Raw genomic sequence first — 20,773 nt, 5'->3', positions numbered from 1 at the left:
GTACCAATGCAGCACAGTATGTGGGGCAATGCATTGAGTGGTTCAATATATCCCACACTGCATTGTGGCCCCAAGTCTCAGTAAGTGCACATATGTCAATATTGTTCTCCACGATGTAAGTGGCCACTTCGAGACCATATTTAATAAGTGATCTAGTATTTAGCAATAAAAATGTTAAGTCACCGCCCGATGATTTGTATATCCCTGTGGTCTTATTCCCCTGGACGACCAATGGGGATTGAACTTCAGAGTTCAGGGCCACAGATACAGCATTATGTACAGGGTCTACTTTCTGAGTAGTACAATTATTATCTGCCACACTTTGCGCAGGAATGGTATGAATACCCACATGCACCCCAAATGCAACCATCTCCTCCCTCACGTTGTGGCCTACAGGGAGCGTATCTAGTTGGGAATGAAGGTTGAGGGGCATGGCGCAGCTAGTACTGATATATTGGATTTCTGGTAACGATGCATCAGTACTTTGAGGGTCTGTCATCAAGACTCTCCTTCTCCGCGAGGAGAGGAGACTATTTACGTCAAGCCTCGCTCTTGCTAGCTCTATGGACTTCCAGAATGCCCATAGCTCAAAATGAGTATAACACAGCAACAAGAAGATAGTATGAGTCAATTGTGCCAATTGACCGAACCTCTGAGCCAAACATGGAGGAACTTAGATGTCAACAACACCTGGGAAGCAGGCACGGAGCCAAGTAACATGCAATTATGTTTTTGGAACAGGCAGTACACTGGGGCCTATTACACTGGGGCCTATCCCAGGGTAGGAGCACCTGCATAATTTACTAACCCAATAAGACACAGTGGCGCAACACCATTGAGTGACCGGGCTTCAGCGCCCCCTCCAAAACAATGTTGGGCTATGTTGACTCAACCTGGCTGACCTACCAAGCTGGGCTGGACAGAAGAGGACACACATGTTAAACGGCACCTGGGCTTGGTTGTTAACAAATGCCGTGCAATGACTAATGTAAAGTAAAGCATTTCACTGTCAGCACCCACATTCATATACATACAGTTTTAGGCAATTTAAATCGTGATGTGTGGTTACTACTTGCATGCCAGGGGGGTGATTGGAAGGGTAGGGGGGACAGGAGACAGTTCATTCTCACAGCAGTCCTTAAGTGGGTGCTTTCAGACGTAAAGGAGAGAGTTAACTGCTTGTAACATTGAAGCTGCACTAGAATAGTCACATTAGAATGCATAAAGTTAGATGTCCGGACACAAAGAAGTTTTCTCTTCCCCCACCGTCTCTGAAGTTAGCGCATCCCCCAACATTTGACGGTTTAACCCCCCCACACTCCCTGAAATTTAGGTTTCGTTGCACCCATGGTAAGACATATCTGTGTCTTTTCTATAACAAACAGTAAGTATATTAAAGATAAAAAGCACATTCCTATTTTCAAATGATACACAATATTATATGGTCCGTGATGCCATAGCAAGGACAGCGTTGCTTTTGGGAATGGTCTCCGGTTTGCCCTATGCTGAATATACATATTTCACCCGTAGTGCATTCAAATCACTACGGTTTTATTCAAAGCACGTGTCATGGCAAATCATTGTGATGAAGCGCAAAGAAAGCTATTTGTGTGAAGCAGTAAATACGGCAGAACCATTCTTCTAATCCCTCCCCACCCCAAAGTGCCATCCTTCTTGAAGGCTCGTACTGACTAATCTGGTCGTGGCCTTCCCCGATGGAAAGTCTAGTGGTGGTGGCTGTGTTTTCTATGCAAGATACTGGGAGTGTGAGCATAAGCATATTTACATAGCAGATGTGCATGCACGGGACCTACCCCTAACAGACAGGTCTGTAAAGCGCCTATAGTAAGCATCGGCAGAAAAGACACGCCCCTTAGACGCAGCCCAATCGGAAAGCCGCGGGCGACTCCTCCCGCTTTCTACTCTCTACTCCACCCTCCCAGTGAGAGGAGCGGCATTAGCCCGCCCAGGGCCTCTGGTGGGGACGAGGCCGGTGGACAGGAGCCGGCGCCGCCTCCCGGCCAGTGAAGCCCGCCTCCTCTGCTGGAGCTCCGCCCGGCGCCTGCGGGCCCGCCCTCAGCAGCCACCGCCGGGACCCTCCTCGGAGGCTCCGGCAGATGTGCTTTTGGGATCCGAGCTGCGGCTGCTGATCCTGGGCGTGGAGTTCGGGACTGGGACCGGGAGTGTACACGCACCCGAGCGGTAGATCCCCGCAGAGCGGCCCGAGAAAGAGCCCCGCTGCCTGCACTTTCGCTGACAGTGGAACCGGACTGTCCACGCCGCGCGCCCCCGGAGTGCCCACTGCAGACATGCCCGTGGCGGCTCTGCTCGGGGCCTTCCTCCTGCTCGGCTGGAGCTGGGCATCCGCGGGTGAGTGAGGAGTCGCTGCCCCCGGGCGTGTGTGACCCGAGGGCTGTGCAGCTGATGCTTTGCCATGTTGTCTGACGGGGCAGCCAGGCTGTGTAGAAGGTAACGCGGTACCAGTGCTGCTCCGGTGCAGCCGCCCGATGGTGACGCTCGGCCAGTGGGTCATGCCGCGCAGATGTTAATATTGCATTGGGGGCAGTCCGTGTGGAAGTGTGTGAGCATGTGCTTGCCTGGTCTACATGCGTAGTGTTGCACGGAGAGCCTGCAGGCTCGGACTGTCCTATGGGACAATGCACGAACCAAAAACACAAAATGCAAGTGTGGGCCGTTGTTGTGGGTCAAGGTGGGGCACGTTTTTGGCCAGTGTGGGCCAGTTTGATGAGTTACTTCACCATGCGGCTAGTAGTTTTGACCATTGTTGCTGAATACATATTCTTTAAATTGCACAATTCGCATTACATTTTATCAAATCTCACCCCCCCCCCCTTGGGTACTATTCAAACAGCGTCACAAACAGAATGAATTGCCATTTGCAAGTGTGGGCCACTTTTCCATTGGTGCCTGAGACAATTTTATGGGCCAGTGATGCTGGTGTGACAGATGGGTGTGCGGGCTGACTGGGGGTGTAGATGAGCCTTATGCCAACTTGTATGTGCAAGTAACTGTAAGTGGCCAGTGACACTTACCTGGTGCCATCCATCAGGCAGTGGAGTCGGGCACTTCAAAGTTGTTGCGGTGGGATGTGACGCTGCCTGCGGGGGCCCGACTAGGCAAATGTTCACGCTGTGTGCTGGGACAGGCTTCAGTCCGCGAGGCTCTGCAGATGTTTACGCTGTGCCGTGGCTCAAGCTTCACATGTGGATGCCGCGCGAGCGTGGGGGTCGTGCTGTGCGGTGGTCGAAGTGAGCGGGTGGGAGCGGTGCTCCTCTACTTTTTAAAACTAGGTTTTACTGTTCCGATACTTTTACTTTAAAAATAAACTATTCCGGAATGGTTTCGAATTTAAAATATGTGTAGGAAGAAGTTGAAACCTGCACTTGAGTGCACTGCGCTGCGCGTTCTTTTAAACAGCTGGCGCGTTTGTTTTGGTGTTTGGATTGCGGTGCGTGTGGGTCGGGACATGCCGAGGGGGGTTTGTGGGGAGCGCAGCCGGGAAGATAGTTCCACTACTTCCGTTCGTACACTCCCACCACTGGTGCTGCGTAGATAGTAAGACTGTAAACGGCCGGTTATATAATTCACCTTCCACCCATCGGCTTCAGTTTTGAAACATTGGGAGCCTATGCAGATGTTCTAACTGTGCGGGGTGCCGGCTGCGTACATGCTCATTCTTACGTGACTTCAGAATGTGCGCCACGTGAGATGTTGTTGGAGGGAGATCGCTCAGACGTTGCGCTTCTGCCGTTGGAGGGACCCGGCTGTGCAGGCAGACATTCCTGCAGCATGAGGCGGCCCTGCTGTGCAGGCAGTGGCGCTGTGGGACGGGGTCACGCTGGGCAGATGTTGATGTAGGAGGGTGTGCAGGCTGCGCAGATGTGGCTGCCGGGTTCGGGGCTCGGCGTGCGCGGGTCCCCCTGAGGTCCGCCTGCAGGCATGGATGTCCTGTGAGCGGCCCAGGCTCTGCAGATGTCGGGCCCCGGACTGTAGTCACGCTATACAGATGCTGCATGAGGATTTCAGGCTGTGCAAGCGTTGATGCTGCTGAATTAGTGGTTATGCCGAAGCGATGTCGTGTGACGGGTCCAGGTGGTCTAGACGTTGCTGTTCACTTAGTGGTCACAGCTGCAGAGATGCTTTATGAAGGTTGTGGGTTATGCAGGTAGTGAGATGCTAGTTCGACTATAGAGATTTGCGAGGGGTTCAGGTTGTGCCGAGTGTGTTGATATTCAGTTAGAGGATGTCATAGGAGGGGTTCACGCGAAGTAGAGAGGGTTCTGAAAAGAAGCCAGGCTGTTCAGATGCTGATGTGCAGGGGTGAGCGGTGTGGATCTGGACTGCAGGCTTGGGTGCTGTGCAAAGGGAGATTCATACTGTGCAAGATGGGCAGGCTTGGATGCTGTGCCAGGGGAGATTCATACTGTGCGAGATGGGCAGGCTTGGATGCTGTGCCAGGGGAGATTCATACTGTGCAAGATGGGCAGGTTTGGGTGCTGTGCCAGGGGATATTCATACTGTGCAAGATGGGCAGGCTTCGATTCTGTGCAAAGGGAGATTCATACTGTGCAAGATGGGCAGGCTTCGATGCTGTGCAAATGGCGATTCATACTGTGCAAGATGGGCAGGCTTGGGTGCTGTGCCTGGGGAGATTTATACTGTGCAAGATGGGCAGGCTTCAATACTGTGCAAAGGGAGATTCATACTGTGCAAGATGGGCAGGCTTGGATGCTGTGCCAAGGGAGATTCATACTGTGCAAAATGGGCAGGCTTCGATGCTGTGCAAAGGGCGATTCATACTGTGCACGATGGGCAGTCTTGGATGCTGTGCCAATCGAGATTCATACTATGCAAGATGGGCAGGCTTTGATGATGTGCAAAGGGCGATTCATACTGTGCAAGATGGGCAGGCTTGGGTGCTGTGCCAAGGGAGATGTATCCTGTGCAAAGGGAGATTCATACTGTGCAAGATGGTCAGGCTTGGATGCTGTGCCAATGGAGAGTCATACTGTGCAAGATGGGCAGGCTTGGATGCTGTGCCAAGGGAGATTCATACTGTGCAAGATGTCATGCACAGGGGAGCACCTAGGCTAGCATTTCAGGGGATAGGGGGATTACCCATCCAGTGTTGGTAGAGGGGCTATCCTCAGAGATTGCGGGGGAGGGCACATTTACCTGTGTGGGGGCACCTAACTTTACACATTCTAACACAACTATTTTGGTGCAGCGTCAGTGTTACAACTTGGGTCCTTTCTCTCCACCACATCTCTCCACATGTGGTGTTCCGCAGGGTTCTGTCCACTCACCCTGGCTCTTCAATGTCTATCTGGCCCCTTTAGCTGACCTGATCACCTCCTCCTCCAACTTTCAGTGTTATGCAGATGACACTCCGCTCTCTTCCAGACTTCCCTCAGCCCCCTCTCCTCCCTTGCTCATTCCTGTCTATCCGCAATTCAGGATTGGTGCGCCTCCAATGATCGTTGCCTTAATGCCAGTATGACGAAGATCCTTCTCATTGGGACCCCTGCTCTTGCTTTCCTTCTCTCACTCTGGCTGCCATCCTTGGGCCCTCTACCCTTGCCTTCCTACGAGGCAAAAACCCTCGTTGTCATCTTTAAATCCACTCTCTCCTTCTCCCCTCACATCACAGACCTTGACAAAAAGGCCCACTTCCAGCTGCACCTCCTCTGAGGTATTCTACCTTTTCTCACTTTCCCCCAGAAGCTCACTGTCTCAAGAGCCCTGGTTCTCTCCAGGCTGGACTACTGCAACAGCCTCTTTCACAACGCACCTTCCTCTACTCTCCGACCTGCTGCGACCAATCCAGAACAGACTTATCCTTGGCCTCAAGCCCAGGGACCGAATCTCACCAGCCCTGAAATCTCACCACTGGCTCCCTGTGGCTGCAAGGATCAAGTTCAAGACCCTCTGCGTCGTTCATAAGGCTTTCTGGGGCCGAGCCCCACAATACATCCAACTCTCTCTTCCAAAATACCTTCCTTCTAGAGGCCTTTGTTCAGCTACCTCCAACTCTCTGAGGATCAGACGCTTCTCCAGACAGAGAGTGAGGGGTAGATCTCGCTCCTCTGCAGGTGTCTCCCTCTGGAACGGCCTCCCTGCCACACTCAGACTTGAGCCGGACCACCTGAAGTTGTGGAAACAGCTCAAGATCCTCCTTTCCTCCTCTGCCTTCTCTCTCTCTCTCGCTCCCTTGCTAACTTACCTGTCTGCTGCAATGACTGGTTGCTTGGTTCCCTCAGAGTCTCACTGGGTACCAGGCCTGTCCACGACCAGTCTTCCTTTGTGCTGCCTCCTGACCTACCTCGCAATTGGGGGCTGTAACTGTAACCCCTACAGCCCCCTGCCTCCTTGCACTTACCCAGAGCCGCATTGTCCTGAATGCACTCACTCAGAGCCTGCTGCCCTGATCTCACTTCCCCCTTTCCTCTCCCTGGCACCGCCCCCCCCCTTTCCCCTTGCATTTCTCGTTGTCACAATTTCACGATCCAAATGACACAAGGCCTAGTAGGCTCGGTTGTCTTGTCCTCCCTATGTCTACCCTCCCTTGTCTTGTGGCGCCTAGAAACACTTCTGTACAGGCGCGTTATAAATGCTATGTCATATGAAGAAGTTAACTTTCTCCTTCATGTCTGAAAGAACACACTTAAGGACGGCTGCGAGAAGGAGTTTTCTCCTGGGAGAAGGTGGGTGGGCACCACAGTGTTCAATCATTCTAGTGTTTATGCTTATAGATTACGGGGGTCCTCCAGCGAAAATGAGCCGTCTCCTGCCTTCCTCACCCGTCCGCTCCACTGATGTGCACGTACGAACTCTCCATCGCGATTTCAATGACCTAAACATATTGCCTTAAAATGTTTGCATAGGAATGCCGTTGCTAACTATGAAATGCTTTACATTAGTTATTGCTGGGCGTTTGCTAACTGTGCAGCCACTTGCACCCAGCCAGGTCAATTCAACAGAACCCAACATTTCGGTGGTGGGTGGGGATGGGCCAAAGCCCAATCTTCCCAATGGTCGTTGCGCCACTGCCCGCGCACACAGAATGGGCCACTTATATGAGGAGCTCATTCTAGGCAGGCTGTGCAGTGTGGGGAAGGAGGAGGTGCAAGATGCATGCATGGCGGGACACTGCCACGCTTGCTCTCTCACCTTTAGTGTTCCTTTCCTAAGGAGGCCCTCGCCTGCTGCAGGCACCCTGACTCCAGTGCTACCGAGGCACCCATGCTCCACCATTAACTACACCTTGATCGGCCTCTCCTAAAATACGCCAAGACTCCCCCTCCTACCCCCCAACCCACCCACTCTGGACCCTCGCCACCCCCAGAATTAAGAACACTGTGTCATTAATTACAACCTAAGGTTCCTGCCAGTAAATGCAGCTTGGCCTCCTGACACTAAATAACGCCCTGAGTTTCCCATCCAAGAAGCACACCTTGACGTCCCCATCACACATGCGACTCTCACTAAACACATAGCGGGGACAACCCCAAGACTCACATTGCCCCCCTCCAGCAATGTAAGGAACAGAGAATGACACATTGGTGAGGGGATATTGCAAGGCCGCAGGAGAAATTCTTTAGACGATCCAGCCATAATCGGAATTCTACCACACTGACCATATGAATTGCTTCCGGGTGAAATGTTTCACTATTTTCAATGGTACCGCGGCAGGCTTGAAAAAGAGGACGAGTTAAGGGGTCAGCCCTTTATATAGGTGGTCTCGAGTTGCCCTCAAAAACCCGGGAAAAGGAGGAGTCAGGTGGGAGCAAGGTAACCAGTGCCGGCCCCAGGTCTGTCAGCGTCCCGTGTTGGATTTTTTCCGTGCACCGCTTACCCCACCCTCCCCAACATTCTGACAGCACCCACCAGGGCCTCACTGAACCCTGCCTCAGACTCCTCTCCAAAGATGTCTGGTTGACACCTAAACAAGGGAGGGTTGGGGGGCTGGCGATTCTTTTTGTTAAACCTATGTCTGTCATTAGCAGCCCATTCTTACCAATGCATAGGCAATTAGAACTGCGATGGGACATTTATAAAGGAAAGCCCCACACAGCCCCAGTTACCTCCCAAATATGTGCCTCAAATGCCTACCTAGTATCAGCTGAACAACAGAGCTGAGCCCCCTGCTCTTCCAGTAAGGCGTGTTTAAGGGCAGGGGCGGACTGGCCTATAGGGATTTCCCGGTAGGCCTATGCACCCTGTGCCTCTTTTGTGCAGTAACTTATTTTATTTCCAAATGTTCTCATGTGAAAAGGGTTGGACTTGCTGAACATGCGTAATATGGGGCCACTTTGAAAATGATTTCCAGGGCCCCTTTTGGTTCCCAGTCCACCCCTCTGTAAGGGCAGCGCTGGGGCGCAGTGTGATTCTTTAATAGGCTCTTGGCCAGACTGATACTTAAGTTTACATGACACTGAGCTGGAGGCAAGGTGCCCTTTATTTGCTGTGCCGGGGAGGCGCCCTTGTGCGGCCGCACCCCCTGAGCGCATCTTGAGCTGGCGGGCGGAAGGTAACTAACACAAAAGAGGGACCGTCTCCTGCAGGTGCCATCACTAAGGGGCCCATCCCCCCTTTCTTCCCCTTGGGTGAACAGGGACGTCAGCATTCCAAAGTTCCTGTCACTGAATGCACACCCACCCACTCGCACTAAACACACCCCAACCTTATGTCGCTGAATATACTCTTGCCCAACCACTAAATACCCCATCACCAAATAAATACACCTTCATCGCCCCATTTCTAAATACACCCCCCTCTCGCCCCCAGTGCTAAATACATCCTGTCTTTCCTCATTGCTGAATGCACCCTGGCCAACATCACAACAGAGATCAAGAGGGACAGCCCCCCATCAGCAGATCCTCTCCCCCGTCCCCCATGTTTACTCCATATGTTGTGAAGCTGTTACCCCTGCGGCGTGTTATACAAACCCCAGCGAATAAACAAGTGTACTGACTAGTGTTGCTGCTGGCAGAATAATAGTTAACAAATGTGTTTTTTTGTTGTAATTAAGGCTGATATACAAATGACGTTTGTATGCTTTGTATAAACATGCTTTTCAAAAAATGTTTTTTAAAGAACACCGTGACTGCTAATACACAGCAGCTTACGCCAGCACTCCGACCTCCACGCCTACAAGAGCCCTTGAACCCCCCACACCCCCACCCTCTGCTCCGCCCACCACCCCTCATTGTGTCTCAGGGCAATGTCAGGAATCGGTGCCCCTTGAAATCCAGACGTGCCGCAACACGCCCGCACTTGCGCGCTTCGCGTTGGGAGCTTCAGAGCCCGAGGCGCGGGAACTGAACGGTGAGGAAAAAAGGCGCGAGACGATTTATGAGTGTTTACCCCATAAGCTGAGGAGGAGCAGAGATGGCAACTATAGATGTACAACACAAACGCTTCCCAGGTGCGTTTGTACTAATGATTTGCTGAGGCTTTGGTTAGTGTTGGCAATAAAAGGCCATGGATTTTATTGCATGATACATAAGTCATAAAATAGGTTTGTAATTTTATTCATAAAATGTACTCATGCATAACAGAAAGTCTCATTGCTGTTGTACTTTTGGGCACATGGGCCAGTTGTTGTCCTCCTGGCTGTCTTCTTCCTTTTGCATCTTTTGTGACCCTTTTTGCTTTCGTTTGTTCTTATCTCCTTTTTCTTCCGCCCTGTTGCTAATTGCTACTCCCCCTGGCTCTGTGTTATGGAACACTCTATTCTGGTCGGGGTGTTATGGTGCTGTCCGCTCTGTCTTCACCCTATGCGGCCCCTTGCTTTCCGTGATTATATTATATTTTGCATGTACCGTGTTTTCCCCTTAGCCCCCGCTTATGGGCCCGTGCCCTCCAGGCTGCATTGGGTTCCCCATTCTGCGGCACTAGTCAAATTTTGCATTGCCTCTTGCTTGTCCGTGGGGTGCTGACCCATCCTGGTTTGCAGGACGGCAGTGAACTGTGCGCTGCTGTTAATGTTAATGTTAAAGGACATTTGTACCGCACACTATCACCACCGTAGTGGTCCCTTGGCGCTCTGGCGGCTCTGAAAAGGGAGAGGGGGGGTTGAGTTAGTGGGAGGAAGCAGGAAAAATGCAAGAGAGCAGTGATGTGCTGTTGGCGGCCTCAGCCCGGTGGGTCCGTTGGCTGGGCCTGGGGTGTTTGCGGCCGGTAGTCGTCGTGTACTGTTGTGCAAGGCTATGTGTGTTTTGTTTTGTTGTTGCAATGTAGTGAAGTTTGTGCGGTTTGTTGTGCTGTAGGTTTTGGTTGTGTTTGGTTTGGAGTTTGAGAGGTGTATGCAGAAAGGGAAGTTGTTAGTAGGGTTGGTTAGTTTGCATCTCTATCCTGAATTGAAGCGCTCGGCTTGCGTAGTCTCCTCTGTTGCGGCTCTGTCCTGATCTGGGTCTGACTGGCCTACAGGTTCCTTACTCCTCTGGCCCCCACCTCTAACATGCTCTCTCATGGCTCCCCTCTGTTCAAACTGGCCCTCGTGCGGCGGCACTGGAGGCAGTGAGATGAGTCTGTGCTGTCATGCGTGAGGTAGTTTGGTTTCCGTCCTTCGCCCGGAAGTTTCTACCCGCCGCTCTTGACGGGAGGTTTCTGGGCGCTCCTTTTACATAATGGCACACACACTAGGTGCCAAATGTTCCTTGTTAATTACAAGAACTCAGGATGAGACATGTTCCCAGGCCAACATTGTTTCTTTCTATAAACTAATACGTTTGTATGGCAATTCTGTAGTTGCAGTGCTACCGTTTTTCTTACCAGGTTTTCCACTGCAGCGTAGCCTCATGCTGGAGCCAGCTTTGCGAGATCTTTCTGGGTACGTATGGGCACCCTGAGCTGGAATGGGAGGAGACGCGTTAGGAGACGACGCACTCCACACGCCAGAACACTTTGACGTAAGTAGTCCCTCCGAACCGTAGGCTCTTGGAGTACTAGTAGAAGCAGGGATGTGGCGGGAATCAGTGGGCGGGAACAGTTGGGAGCGGTGCTGCTCTACTTCTTTAAATTAAGCTTTACTGTTCCTATACTTTTATTTTAAAAAGAAACCGTTCCGGAATGGTTTTGTTTTTAAAATAAAAGAGTAGGAAGAAGTTGAAACTTGCACTCCAGTGGACTGTACTGAACGTTCCCTTATCCCGCAGGGCATGTGTTTGGGGGTTTGGATTGCACGTGGGAGGGGGCTTAGCGATGGGCGATGGGGCTTGTCGGTATCGGGCAGACCAGCTGGGAAAATAGTTTTACTACTTCTTTTCATAGACTACTTCGATCACTGGCGGGAATATGCCTTTCATCGGTTGCTCCCGTTGCAAACAATGGTCCAGTAATTCTGTCCATCAAGGACAGGAGATGCGGATTCACACAATCATTGTTGAGGCCCATGTTAAAGGGTAACTTTCATAAATGATGCAAAAACTAAGGCAGGGACTCTGAGGTGCCAAAGCTGACACACGTTTTTTTCTCGAACACAATTTGCCATATTAACAGATCTTTAGTAACTATGTGTTTAATATGCCATATAATTAATTTGTGGATTCATAAAGAAGACAAGTGCTCAGAATACACAGTGGTGGTGACCAAGATCACAAGACTGCTCTGCAAAGCAAATTTTTCCTCTTGTTAGGGACGTTTGTGGTGGTCGACAGAGCCGTACCCGGGGTCCGTGGACCTGCAGCTCTCGGAAGGCCGTAACTCCTTCTGCATCCCAAAGAAGTAGAGGGGCCACACAAGAGCAATTAGTTACTGCTGTTTATTACAAGAAAACAGGCAGGGACAAATACATGGAGCATAGGTTCCAGGCAACTTCTCATCGTAATCGGATTCGCAGGCCCGTTTTGTACCCACCCGAGTGAGGTAACAATTTGTGTCATCTGTAAAAGCTCACCCCCAAACCTACCGCCACTCCGGGTTGGGTCCCCGAGTGGTAGGTTCATTATAGGACCATATAGCGAAAGTTGTTATTGGTGGAGTAGAGATCAGGTGGTAAGCTTGGTTCGTCCCTAAGAATTGTTACTGTGAAACTGCTACATAGGGAGAGTTAGTGATTGGTTACGAGGTAATGTCATCAGTGGTTAGCCCCCCGTGTCCTGATTGGTCCATCAGCGAGCCCCCAAGCCTAGGACCATCGTCGTTCCCAGCCTGCAATGGACCTGGTGCTGGCAACAATGTATGACTATGTGTCGGTGAAAGACAATGAACAGGTCCTGCTACTGCCATTAGAACGCTCCTTTCCCATCACCGCCTGTGTCTTGAGTTGTTACAACTTTGTTGCAAGGTGGGTCCCTAGACGTGGGACACCAGTGCTTCGTCAGTCTTCGGGAATTGGCATCGTATCAGGTCGGCTTGGTCACGTGTTGAGAGACCGCAGCTGAGGCAGAATTATGGGGATTTGATTTGTATTTTGCTTCAGGTAGTCGCAGCATTTGCAGGTGTCACCTTGGCTTGGAGAGTGCGGAATGTGGATTGCAACATCATGACCTTGGCTGCCGTGGCTCCAGCCAGGGGCTGTACTGCATGCTCAGCACCTTGTAGCTCCATATGAGCTGCTTCTGTCCTGTCAGCTCTGGTGTGAGGCCTACTTTGGCTTGGTTGTATGTTATGGCATAAGGTCCGTGGGACAAAGGTGGTGTGGGGAGCAGTGTGGTTCCATGTACATCGGTCCATCTATAGGGTTTTGTCTTCAGGGTTCGTAGCATGAAGCCTCTGCAAGCATATACACAAGCTCTTCCGGCGTCTAGCGTTTCTGCGATGCGGTTGCTGGCCTATGTGAAAAATAATAACGATGTATGTCTGTGCGTGTACATGGTCCGCTACGTCATAGCACTGAGCGCGTTCTTTGTGTGGATTAGTGTGCGTCTGATCCAGGTGCACGGCAGCACATGTGTTTCTGTCTATCATGGCTATGTCGTCATGTCATCTCTAAAGATGGCAGATTAGGTTGTGAAGCGTTTAGTCGAGCTGGTCCATGCGATCGGTCCCAGCTCTGTCTTGGTTCCCACCTCGTGCTCTGAGCGGGATGCGGCCTGGTTTTGCAGGTGGAGCATGGCCATGATGTGCATTGGCATCCGGGGCAGTGGGCAGAGGTGCGAATTTGTGTGGCCGGAGGTTCTTTGGCCGTAATGTTGTTTTCCAGTTTGTACGTGGGTTGGGGGAAGGGACCGTCCCATTTTTCCTTGTGATAATGTTTTTCTTCTCATGGACTAAGGCCAAGGTGGCTTCAGAGTCATTCTGTGCGCAAGACATGAGAAAGAGTGTCACGGTAAACGTGGTGCTTGCCATCAGTAGGCGAGCACGCCTCATAATACCAGCTCTTTTCAGCACATGGTGCCTGCCTCATGTACGACAATATCGGTTGGGTGCATGGCCCATGGTGGCCGTAATGGCATAGCACTCCAGCAGTCTTGCTTCTGGGCACAGTACTGCAGCGCTCTAGTTGTAATGCATATTCTCTCTGCTGTAACAGTCTCTTATTACATGAAGCAATGTGTTCAGCATATAACTGCCTACAAGTGTGTCCCCCAAAACATCCATGTGCCTGTCCTTCTCAGGCCCTGCCTGTCAATAAAACAAACACACAAAACCCTGGGCAGGCAACGGCATCACACATACTTCATCTTGTGGATATCAATATATAACCACAGCGGTATATCCCATCCTCCATCGCTCCTGCAGGAGAGTATACCATGGCCCCCGTAATGCATTCACAGCATACTCTCTTCTGATTACCCACAGTACACACATTTTAGTACACTGAGGCACATTGCAGATCAGACTCAAGATCGGTGCAGCGCCAGCATCGTGGAGGTGCAGCAAAGATGGGGAGTTGCTAAACAGAGGTACAGAGCTCCTCGGATGCCTCTGCTACTCTCACTAGTTGGGAGCCCAGGAAGCGCTGCTGGCAGTGGACTCTGACCACGAGGGCGGTGGCATACTGCCAGTGAAGGCCGCAGAGGTGTGGCGAGTGCCAAGTGCTGAATAGCACATCTGGACCTGATCAGCACTGCAACAGGAGAGCAGAGACCCGGTACCTCCTAGGGATATAGGCTGAATAACTTTTGAGGAACCTTAAAAACATTCATGATAAAACGTTGATAAACTTTAAACCGCGTCTCTCCTATTGACCTTCTGAACCACTCTGTTAGCTCTATCATCAAGCTGCAATTACTTCACTGTCACTGATGAAGCCAGAGCGCCTGTTGATTCAAAGTATTTGAAAGCAAAGGTGCCTGTGATGGGTTTGGTTTGCTGCAGAGGCAGCTGGGGGTTACTGTTGGGATGTAGTCTTCCCGGGACCCTGCCCTGAATGCATGGAATGTTGGAGTGATTGATGTAGAATGCAGGCTGAGAGAATGTTGTGTTATGAGTGGGTTCTATGGATGTCAGTTGGAAGGAGGTGACTACTGAGAGAGGATGACGGTGGATGATGTTCCTGTCTTATACTTACCTGACTTAATGAACTTGATGAAATGTACTTGGAACTAAGTAAAGAAGGTACCTGTTCCTACCAAGATGTCAGTGTCCATTGACAAAGGACCAGCTTCTTCAGTTGCCCTTCGGTGTGGCCTGCAGTACCCGAACGAACTCTGTTGTTTCTCTTTCTTCATGTTGACATGTTTCTATCCTTTCTACATATGTTGCGTTTTTAGACACACGCACACACACTGTAAGAGGGAAAATTCATTGCAGTAGTCACGGATGCTTTGACTTTCTTTGGGCCTTGCACTGTGTTGTACTATTTATTTATTTATTTTTATATTTGTAAAGCGCCCAAACCCTGAGGCATCAGGGCGCTGTTGCAACCAGTTACATGAAACAAACTTAGCTGATGCAGTGTACATATTGGCATAGGTATGCATGAGATTGCTGATGCAACCAGTTACATGAAAACAAAAAAACTTAGCTGATGCAGTGTACATATAGGCATGGGTATATAGGAGATTGTCAAGCGATAGCAATGTAGGTGCAGGGGCCGTGCATGGTTACGTTTATTTCCCTGACACGTGCGCCAGAAAATGGGTGCAGGGGAAGCGAACTCGAAGCCCTTAAACTGCCTCTGTGGGTCCGGGAGCACATGCCAGTGGAGCGTTTGGGCTGGGCACTCGCCGTCAGTCCACGGGAGAGGCACCTTTCCCACTGTCTTCCCAAGATGACATTAACACACGCCCCCATGCAACCTGCATGCAACATCATGGAATCGCAGGCATCTGCAGGAACGTCAGGGAGTGGCACTGTGCCCGCCTTCTGTATGGCACCACCGAGGGGCCCCAATACTGCAACACATTTTCATTTGCCACGTCTATCTGGGACAAACTACCTCTGCACATTAAAACTGAAGGCAGCCCCTGAAATTGCGAAAGATGCTGAAAACGTGTCTTTTCCACAGAGCCTACCATGCGGACCTATTTCAGATGGGGGCAAGTGGAGTGCCCCCTCTGTGATCTCTCTGCACACAGAATCTGGGTAGACCAGGCGGCGCATTTCTGGGAGCCTGGGCTCTGCACTTAGTCTCTTGCTCTGCTTTCTTGGCACTTGCCGGCAGCACGACCACCGATCATGACTGACCTTCTCCCCTTACCTTTACCCTTGACCATGCACTGGTCTGGAGGCGGCGAGTACTACACTTATTGTTGTTATTTCACAGTCTGTATTGTATATTTTTGCCATGTTGTAACGGCCTCTAAGTCTCCGGCGCCCGGTTACCCCAGGGTTTGGCGCGCGGTACAAATAAAGAAACTAAACTAAACTAAACAATAACTTCTAATATAAATAGCTGTGGAATCCCCCCTGGACATTAAAGGGTCTTTCAATGGTTTGCCCCAGTCTTGTTTTTTAGTTTTGGCTAGTAGGTGGTGCTAATCTGACACTTACAAGCCAACACGATTGCTTTGGTCTACAGATAGGAGGAATAGGGGATGTGAGGAGGGACACGTAGGTTGTGGGTGTTGTTTGGTTATTTACCCATCCATTGACTGACTGCCTATGGTCTTGCTAATCCCGGTGACCATTCCCACCCATGCCTGCCCCTCCCCGCACAAAACACATCCTGCTGGATTCTCTGGACCTAGCTCTATCAAGCTGTAATATCAAACGTTGTTCCACGAAGGGGCCTTCCGGTGTTATTTTAAAACAGTTTGCTGGGAGTAAATGGTGTACATGCAGCTGTAAATGTTCTACTGGTGTAACAACAATGTATCATTCTAGTGTGCCTTCAGCCACTGGATTTCTAAGCAGCATGTGCGTCCTCGGCTTTGTTAAAAGTAAGCATTGATAAAGCAGAAGGTTTTGACTTGTGCATATATATCAGGCATCTGCCAGGCACTGTTATAATGTGCCTAGTAACTTAGACCGTTTTCCAATTGTTGCCATTTTATGGACAGGGAGTACCATTAGGGCCCGGCCCGGGAAATGCCTTTCCCATGCCACACCAAAAGCCACAACTCTGGCCTTTGTCAATGCTTGTTTTAGTTGTTTCATCCAGTCTCACGCTCATATGTGACACATTTCTTTTCTTCCTTAGCATTTTGTGGATTTGAGCTGAAATCAAATGTTAAGAATGTTCAAGGTATCCTTAAAGTATATGCTTATGTGCAGAGTAGGGCTCTTTAACCTGGGCCTGCTCACTGCTAGCAAAATAGTCCACTAGATCTAATGTAAGTCCCAAAGCTTTATTTAGGAGGGGGCTTAGAGACTGTCTGGCCTGGCCTAAACATCGCAAACAGATTAGAACCCCTGAAAGGCGTGGCACAGGTAACTGTAGGAATTGGGTAATCGGCCATTAAGAATCGACTGAAATAAAACTATTCCTTGATTTTCCTTCCTCCGTGTTAACATTTTCCCGTCATCCAGAGCACTTGTGATCCACTGTTAGATCTGCCTTTCAAATGTCAAGGTCATTGAGCAGAATCGGCACTTTTGAATGAAATCCAGGATTCCTATGCATGTGGGAGGATAGCTCCAGGGTAATACGCTTGTCTTGGAAGCAAGACGCTGCAGAGCAACATGTCATCGCTTAGAAACCTCTGGGTATTAAGGGTTTTATAAATAATTCATATTTTTTATTCAGTCATTCCAACGTCAGGATTTCAATATAATCAAATAATCTGTTACAAAAATCAGACACACAATCCCTATATTATTGTTTTCATTCAGAGTATGACAAAACAAATAATCTAACTGCAAGTATATCAAACTTGTGACATGATTCTAAGCAAGGGCTGATACTGAGCAAGAGTGGCATTGCCGCTCATCATCTTTCCGGGTAGAGACTTTGGGTACATTGGGTAGAGAGCCAGAGCAGGTCCTGGACTGGAATGCAATGTTTGGACCCAGCCAGGGCTGAGCGTTGGAAGACCCTGTCCACTTGAAGCCTTGCGTTGGGGCAAATGTCTGAGTTCTGGTAGGACACACGTTTAGTGTTCTTCTGTTTTGGAAATTCTGAATATTGAATAGGCCGTATGCCATATGACATGCCCACGTGCGCATAACCCGCTGGTCATTGAATCAACCTCTCCTCAGAAGGAAGCATTGTTGTGAAGTTTGTGCGGATTGCTGCGTTTTAGGCTTGTGGTTGTGTTTGGTTAGAGTTTGAGAGATGTATGCAGAGGGATGGAATTGTTAGTTGGTTGGTTAGTTGGCATTGCTGTCCATTGCAATTATGGGATTTTTATCTAGGTGCGGTATATGCTGACATTTACATTTCTATCCAAATGCAACGGGAGCTAAAGTTTAAAATTCTAAGTGTGGTGCATGTTAAGAATAACATATCAATCTACATGCGACGCAAGCTAAAGTTAAGAATCCTGAGTGTGGCACATGCTAACATTCACATTTCTATCTAGATGCGACACGAGATAAAGTTCAGAATTCCATACGAGTGTGGCAAATGCTAACAGTCACATTTCTATCTAGATGCGGTGCAAGCTAAAGTTAAGAATCCTGAGTGTGGCACATGCTAACAGTCACATTTCTATCTAGATGCGGTGCAAGCTAAAGTTAAGAATCCTGAGTGTGGCACATGCTAACAATCGCATTTCTATCTAGATGCGACACGAGCTAAAGTTTAGTTCCCCACATGTGTGGCACTAGCATATGCATCACAAGGCAACATTTACAATCCATTTACAGTGGTCACAAGACTTCCTAAGTATGCATTATTAAAGTCTGTGGCAGTCTATGTTATGGAAGTTAAGGTAGAGTGACAGGGGCTGTCGATGGTGATGTTGACGGCATGTCGATGGCAAGCCCCTCTCAGGAATCAAGATCGGTATACACTAACCCCGAGAGCCCTTCACCCGTGATACGCTGGCACCCAGGGAAAGGTTCCCTCAAGGCATGAGCACTACTGGACACCCTCCATACGCGAGGACTCTCAGTCAGAAAGGCCATCTAAGTGTGGTACATGCTAACATTCATATCAAGAATTCCAACTAAGTGTGGTACATGCTAGCATTCATAATCCTGTCTAGATGCGGAGCAGACTAAAGTCAAGAATTCCATCTAAGTGTGGTTCATGCTAACATTAACAATCCTGTCTAGATGTGACGCACGCTAAGTTGAGAATTCCATCTAGGTGTGGTATATGCTTACATTGGCAAGTAGTTAGGTTAGTATGTAATGCAGGCAACATTTACAGCTCAGTCAGCCTTGAGTAGATTTGGGCTGGTGGTCATAAATCTCTGTAAGTATGCATGGTGTGAGGCTATGGCAATCCACAAAATTCAAAGGTAAGATAGAGTGGCAGGGGCTTTTTGGAGTAGAGTAATTGCTCTACACCCCACCGTGCCACACTTACAGTTTTTGTTGGTGTCTGTTGACTTCTGGCTTCATTGGCTTCCCCTGCCGACACCTGCAGACACATCTTGGAGCCGATAGTGTAGAAGTTGCCCTTTGCCTCAGGCCCTTAGCTAGAGGGGCTGCCAGGCAGATGGGCTGCCTTGGGAGGTTCATTTAAGACTGGAGAGTCGGCCAATCACAGGTGGATGGAGGGCCAGGAGGCGGGCAGAGGGAGGGGAAGAGGAACGGGAAAGGATCGGGCGCGCGGCTGCAAGCAGGGGCCTGGGCGAGCAACTCTTGAATTAACACCCTATCAGGGGCCGGGGGCGGGCTGGGAGGCAGGAGGAGGGAGGAAGGGGAAAGGAAAGACATCTTTGGGACTACCAGGGGAGCGGGCCGGGTCCGCACTAAAAAAAAAAAAATGAAGTATCCTAAAACTCCAAGGCCAGGCCCAGGAGGGTCCATCACCCCACACACTCATCTGCAGAGGCCCCAGGTGGAAAGGGCATGCAGGGAGACGCCGGTGATTACACCGAGCAACTCTCAAATTGCTCCCTGGCAGTAAATATCACAGTGGACCCCAGGGAGCTGACCAGCAGTTACAATGCATTCCTCTCAGTCTCTGGGCCCATGCCAAGGCCAGGAGAAATGCCTCTGAAGGCGCAGAATGCGAGACAAAACCCAACCCCAGGTTTAATCCTGGCCACGTCTTTGTTAATGCTCTAGGGGTACAAGCCATGCAGCCTGGAACCCAGAAGACTATATCTTTGGCTGCCATCCTGCGGTAAAGGGTACTGTCAGCAATGCAATTGTAAAAGTTGCAGTGCTTATCTTGTGGCAGCTCCCGCCTGCTGCAGGTTGGGGCTGGGCGGACAGTTCTTTGGCAGTCCTTACAGTGACTAAGCTGCCGTAGGGCACCACACCATTCCACCCACATCTTTGGCGGCTGCCATCGTGGAGTAAACATTATTGGCAGTAATCCAAGTGAGAGGATTGTGGTGTTGATATCGTTGGGAGATGCTAATGGTTGGGAAAGTTTAGGGATGTGCATAGAAGTGAGTCCGTCTGTTTGGTTGAGGTTTAGTCAATATCCAGTTGCTTTTTTGGAAGCTAAGGTTTCCTGAAGTGTGCATGTTTACTTTGGAAGTGAGTTCCAGAGTTCGGCTGTCTTTCTGTTGTGTCATTGAATTGTTAGGGGACTGTCGCTGCAGGTGCTAAATGGTGGCATGCTGTGATTTTCCCTTGGATGAATTAAGGTTCAGCTCCACAGCTCTGCAGGTCGCAGTGGGTGACTCAAAGTGCTTTAGAGTGAATTATTTTCTAGACCGGGAACCAGTGGATATTTCTCGGTGGTGGTGTGATGGTCTGTCCAGATGAGTAGTAGCATTCTTGCAGCTGTGTATTGAATTCTTTGCAGCAGGAGAAGTTGGTTTGGGACCATGCCTCAGCTGTAATAGATAGCCTCTCTTGGATTACGTTTTTCTGAATGGTAATAAGATGTAGCACATATTCGATTTCTCGATAAAGGCTAGAGAGGATCGCCACCTCTACCCAGCCATAGTGAGATGGGTCATCAAAGAGCAATGGGCTCTCATCAGTGACCGTAATGGAATAGTTGGATTTAACCAAGGATCCCATCAAATAAGTGGAATTAATCTAACTTGAGATGGCTAATATTAGGGTACATAAACCAGGCAATGACTTGATATTCGGCTGTCATTTAGATCAACTAATGATTTTCACTTTGCTAGTAGGCCTGGTCAAGTGGCCCCTGTGTCTGATACAAACAGGCTACTGACTTATTTGAAGATGTATGACATATTTGTTAGTCTTCTGACCAACTGTGTAGAATCTGAGAGAAACCGTGATAAAAACGAGTTAAAACCGAGGTAACATCGCATTGTTATGATTTTGACATGGAAGTGACTAAAGCTAAAAGATCACTGAAATATCTCCGGTTGACCTT

General features: G+C 49.7%; 1 protein-coding gene across 2 annotated transcripts in view; it reads left to right on the top strand.

Annotated features, from left to right (window-relative positions):
• The first annotated feature begins 2,005 nt into the window (after nt 1-2,005).
• The window catches only part of TGFBR3 (transforming growth factor beta receptor 3), a 486,836-nt gene continuing 468,068 nt past the window's right edge, over nt 2,006-20,773 (top strand). Inside the window, exon 1 of one of the 2 annotated variants that reach the window (XM_069641782.1) lies at nt 2,006-2,370. In XM_069641782.1, the coding sequence (XP_069497883.1) occupies nt 2,310-2,370 (61 nt within the window). In that variant the 5' untranslated portion in view covers nt 2,006-2,309. The remainder of the gene's footprint in view (nt 2,371-20,773) is intronic. The other variant, XM_069641781.1, reaches the window with a different exon arrangement.

Source organism: Ambystoma mexicanum, chromosome 1q (assembly GCF_040938575.1).
Source record: "Ambystoma mexicanum isolate Mex_15411 chromosome 1q, UKY_AmexF1_1, whole genome shotgun sequence".
NCBI lineage: Eukaryota > Metazoa > Chordata > Amphibia > Caudata > Ambystomatidae > Ambystoma > Ambystoma mexicanum.
Note: the sequence above shows the minus strand (reverse complement) of the source record. Positions and strands in the feature narration are given on the sequence as shown.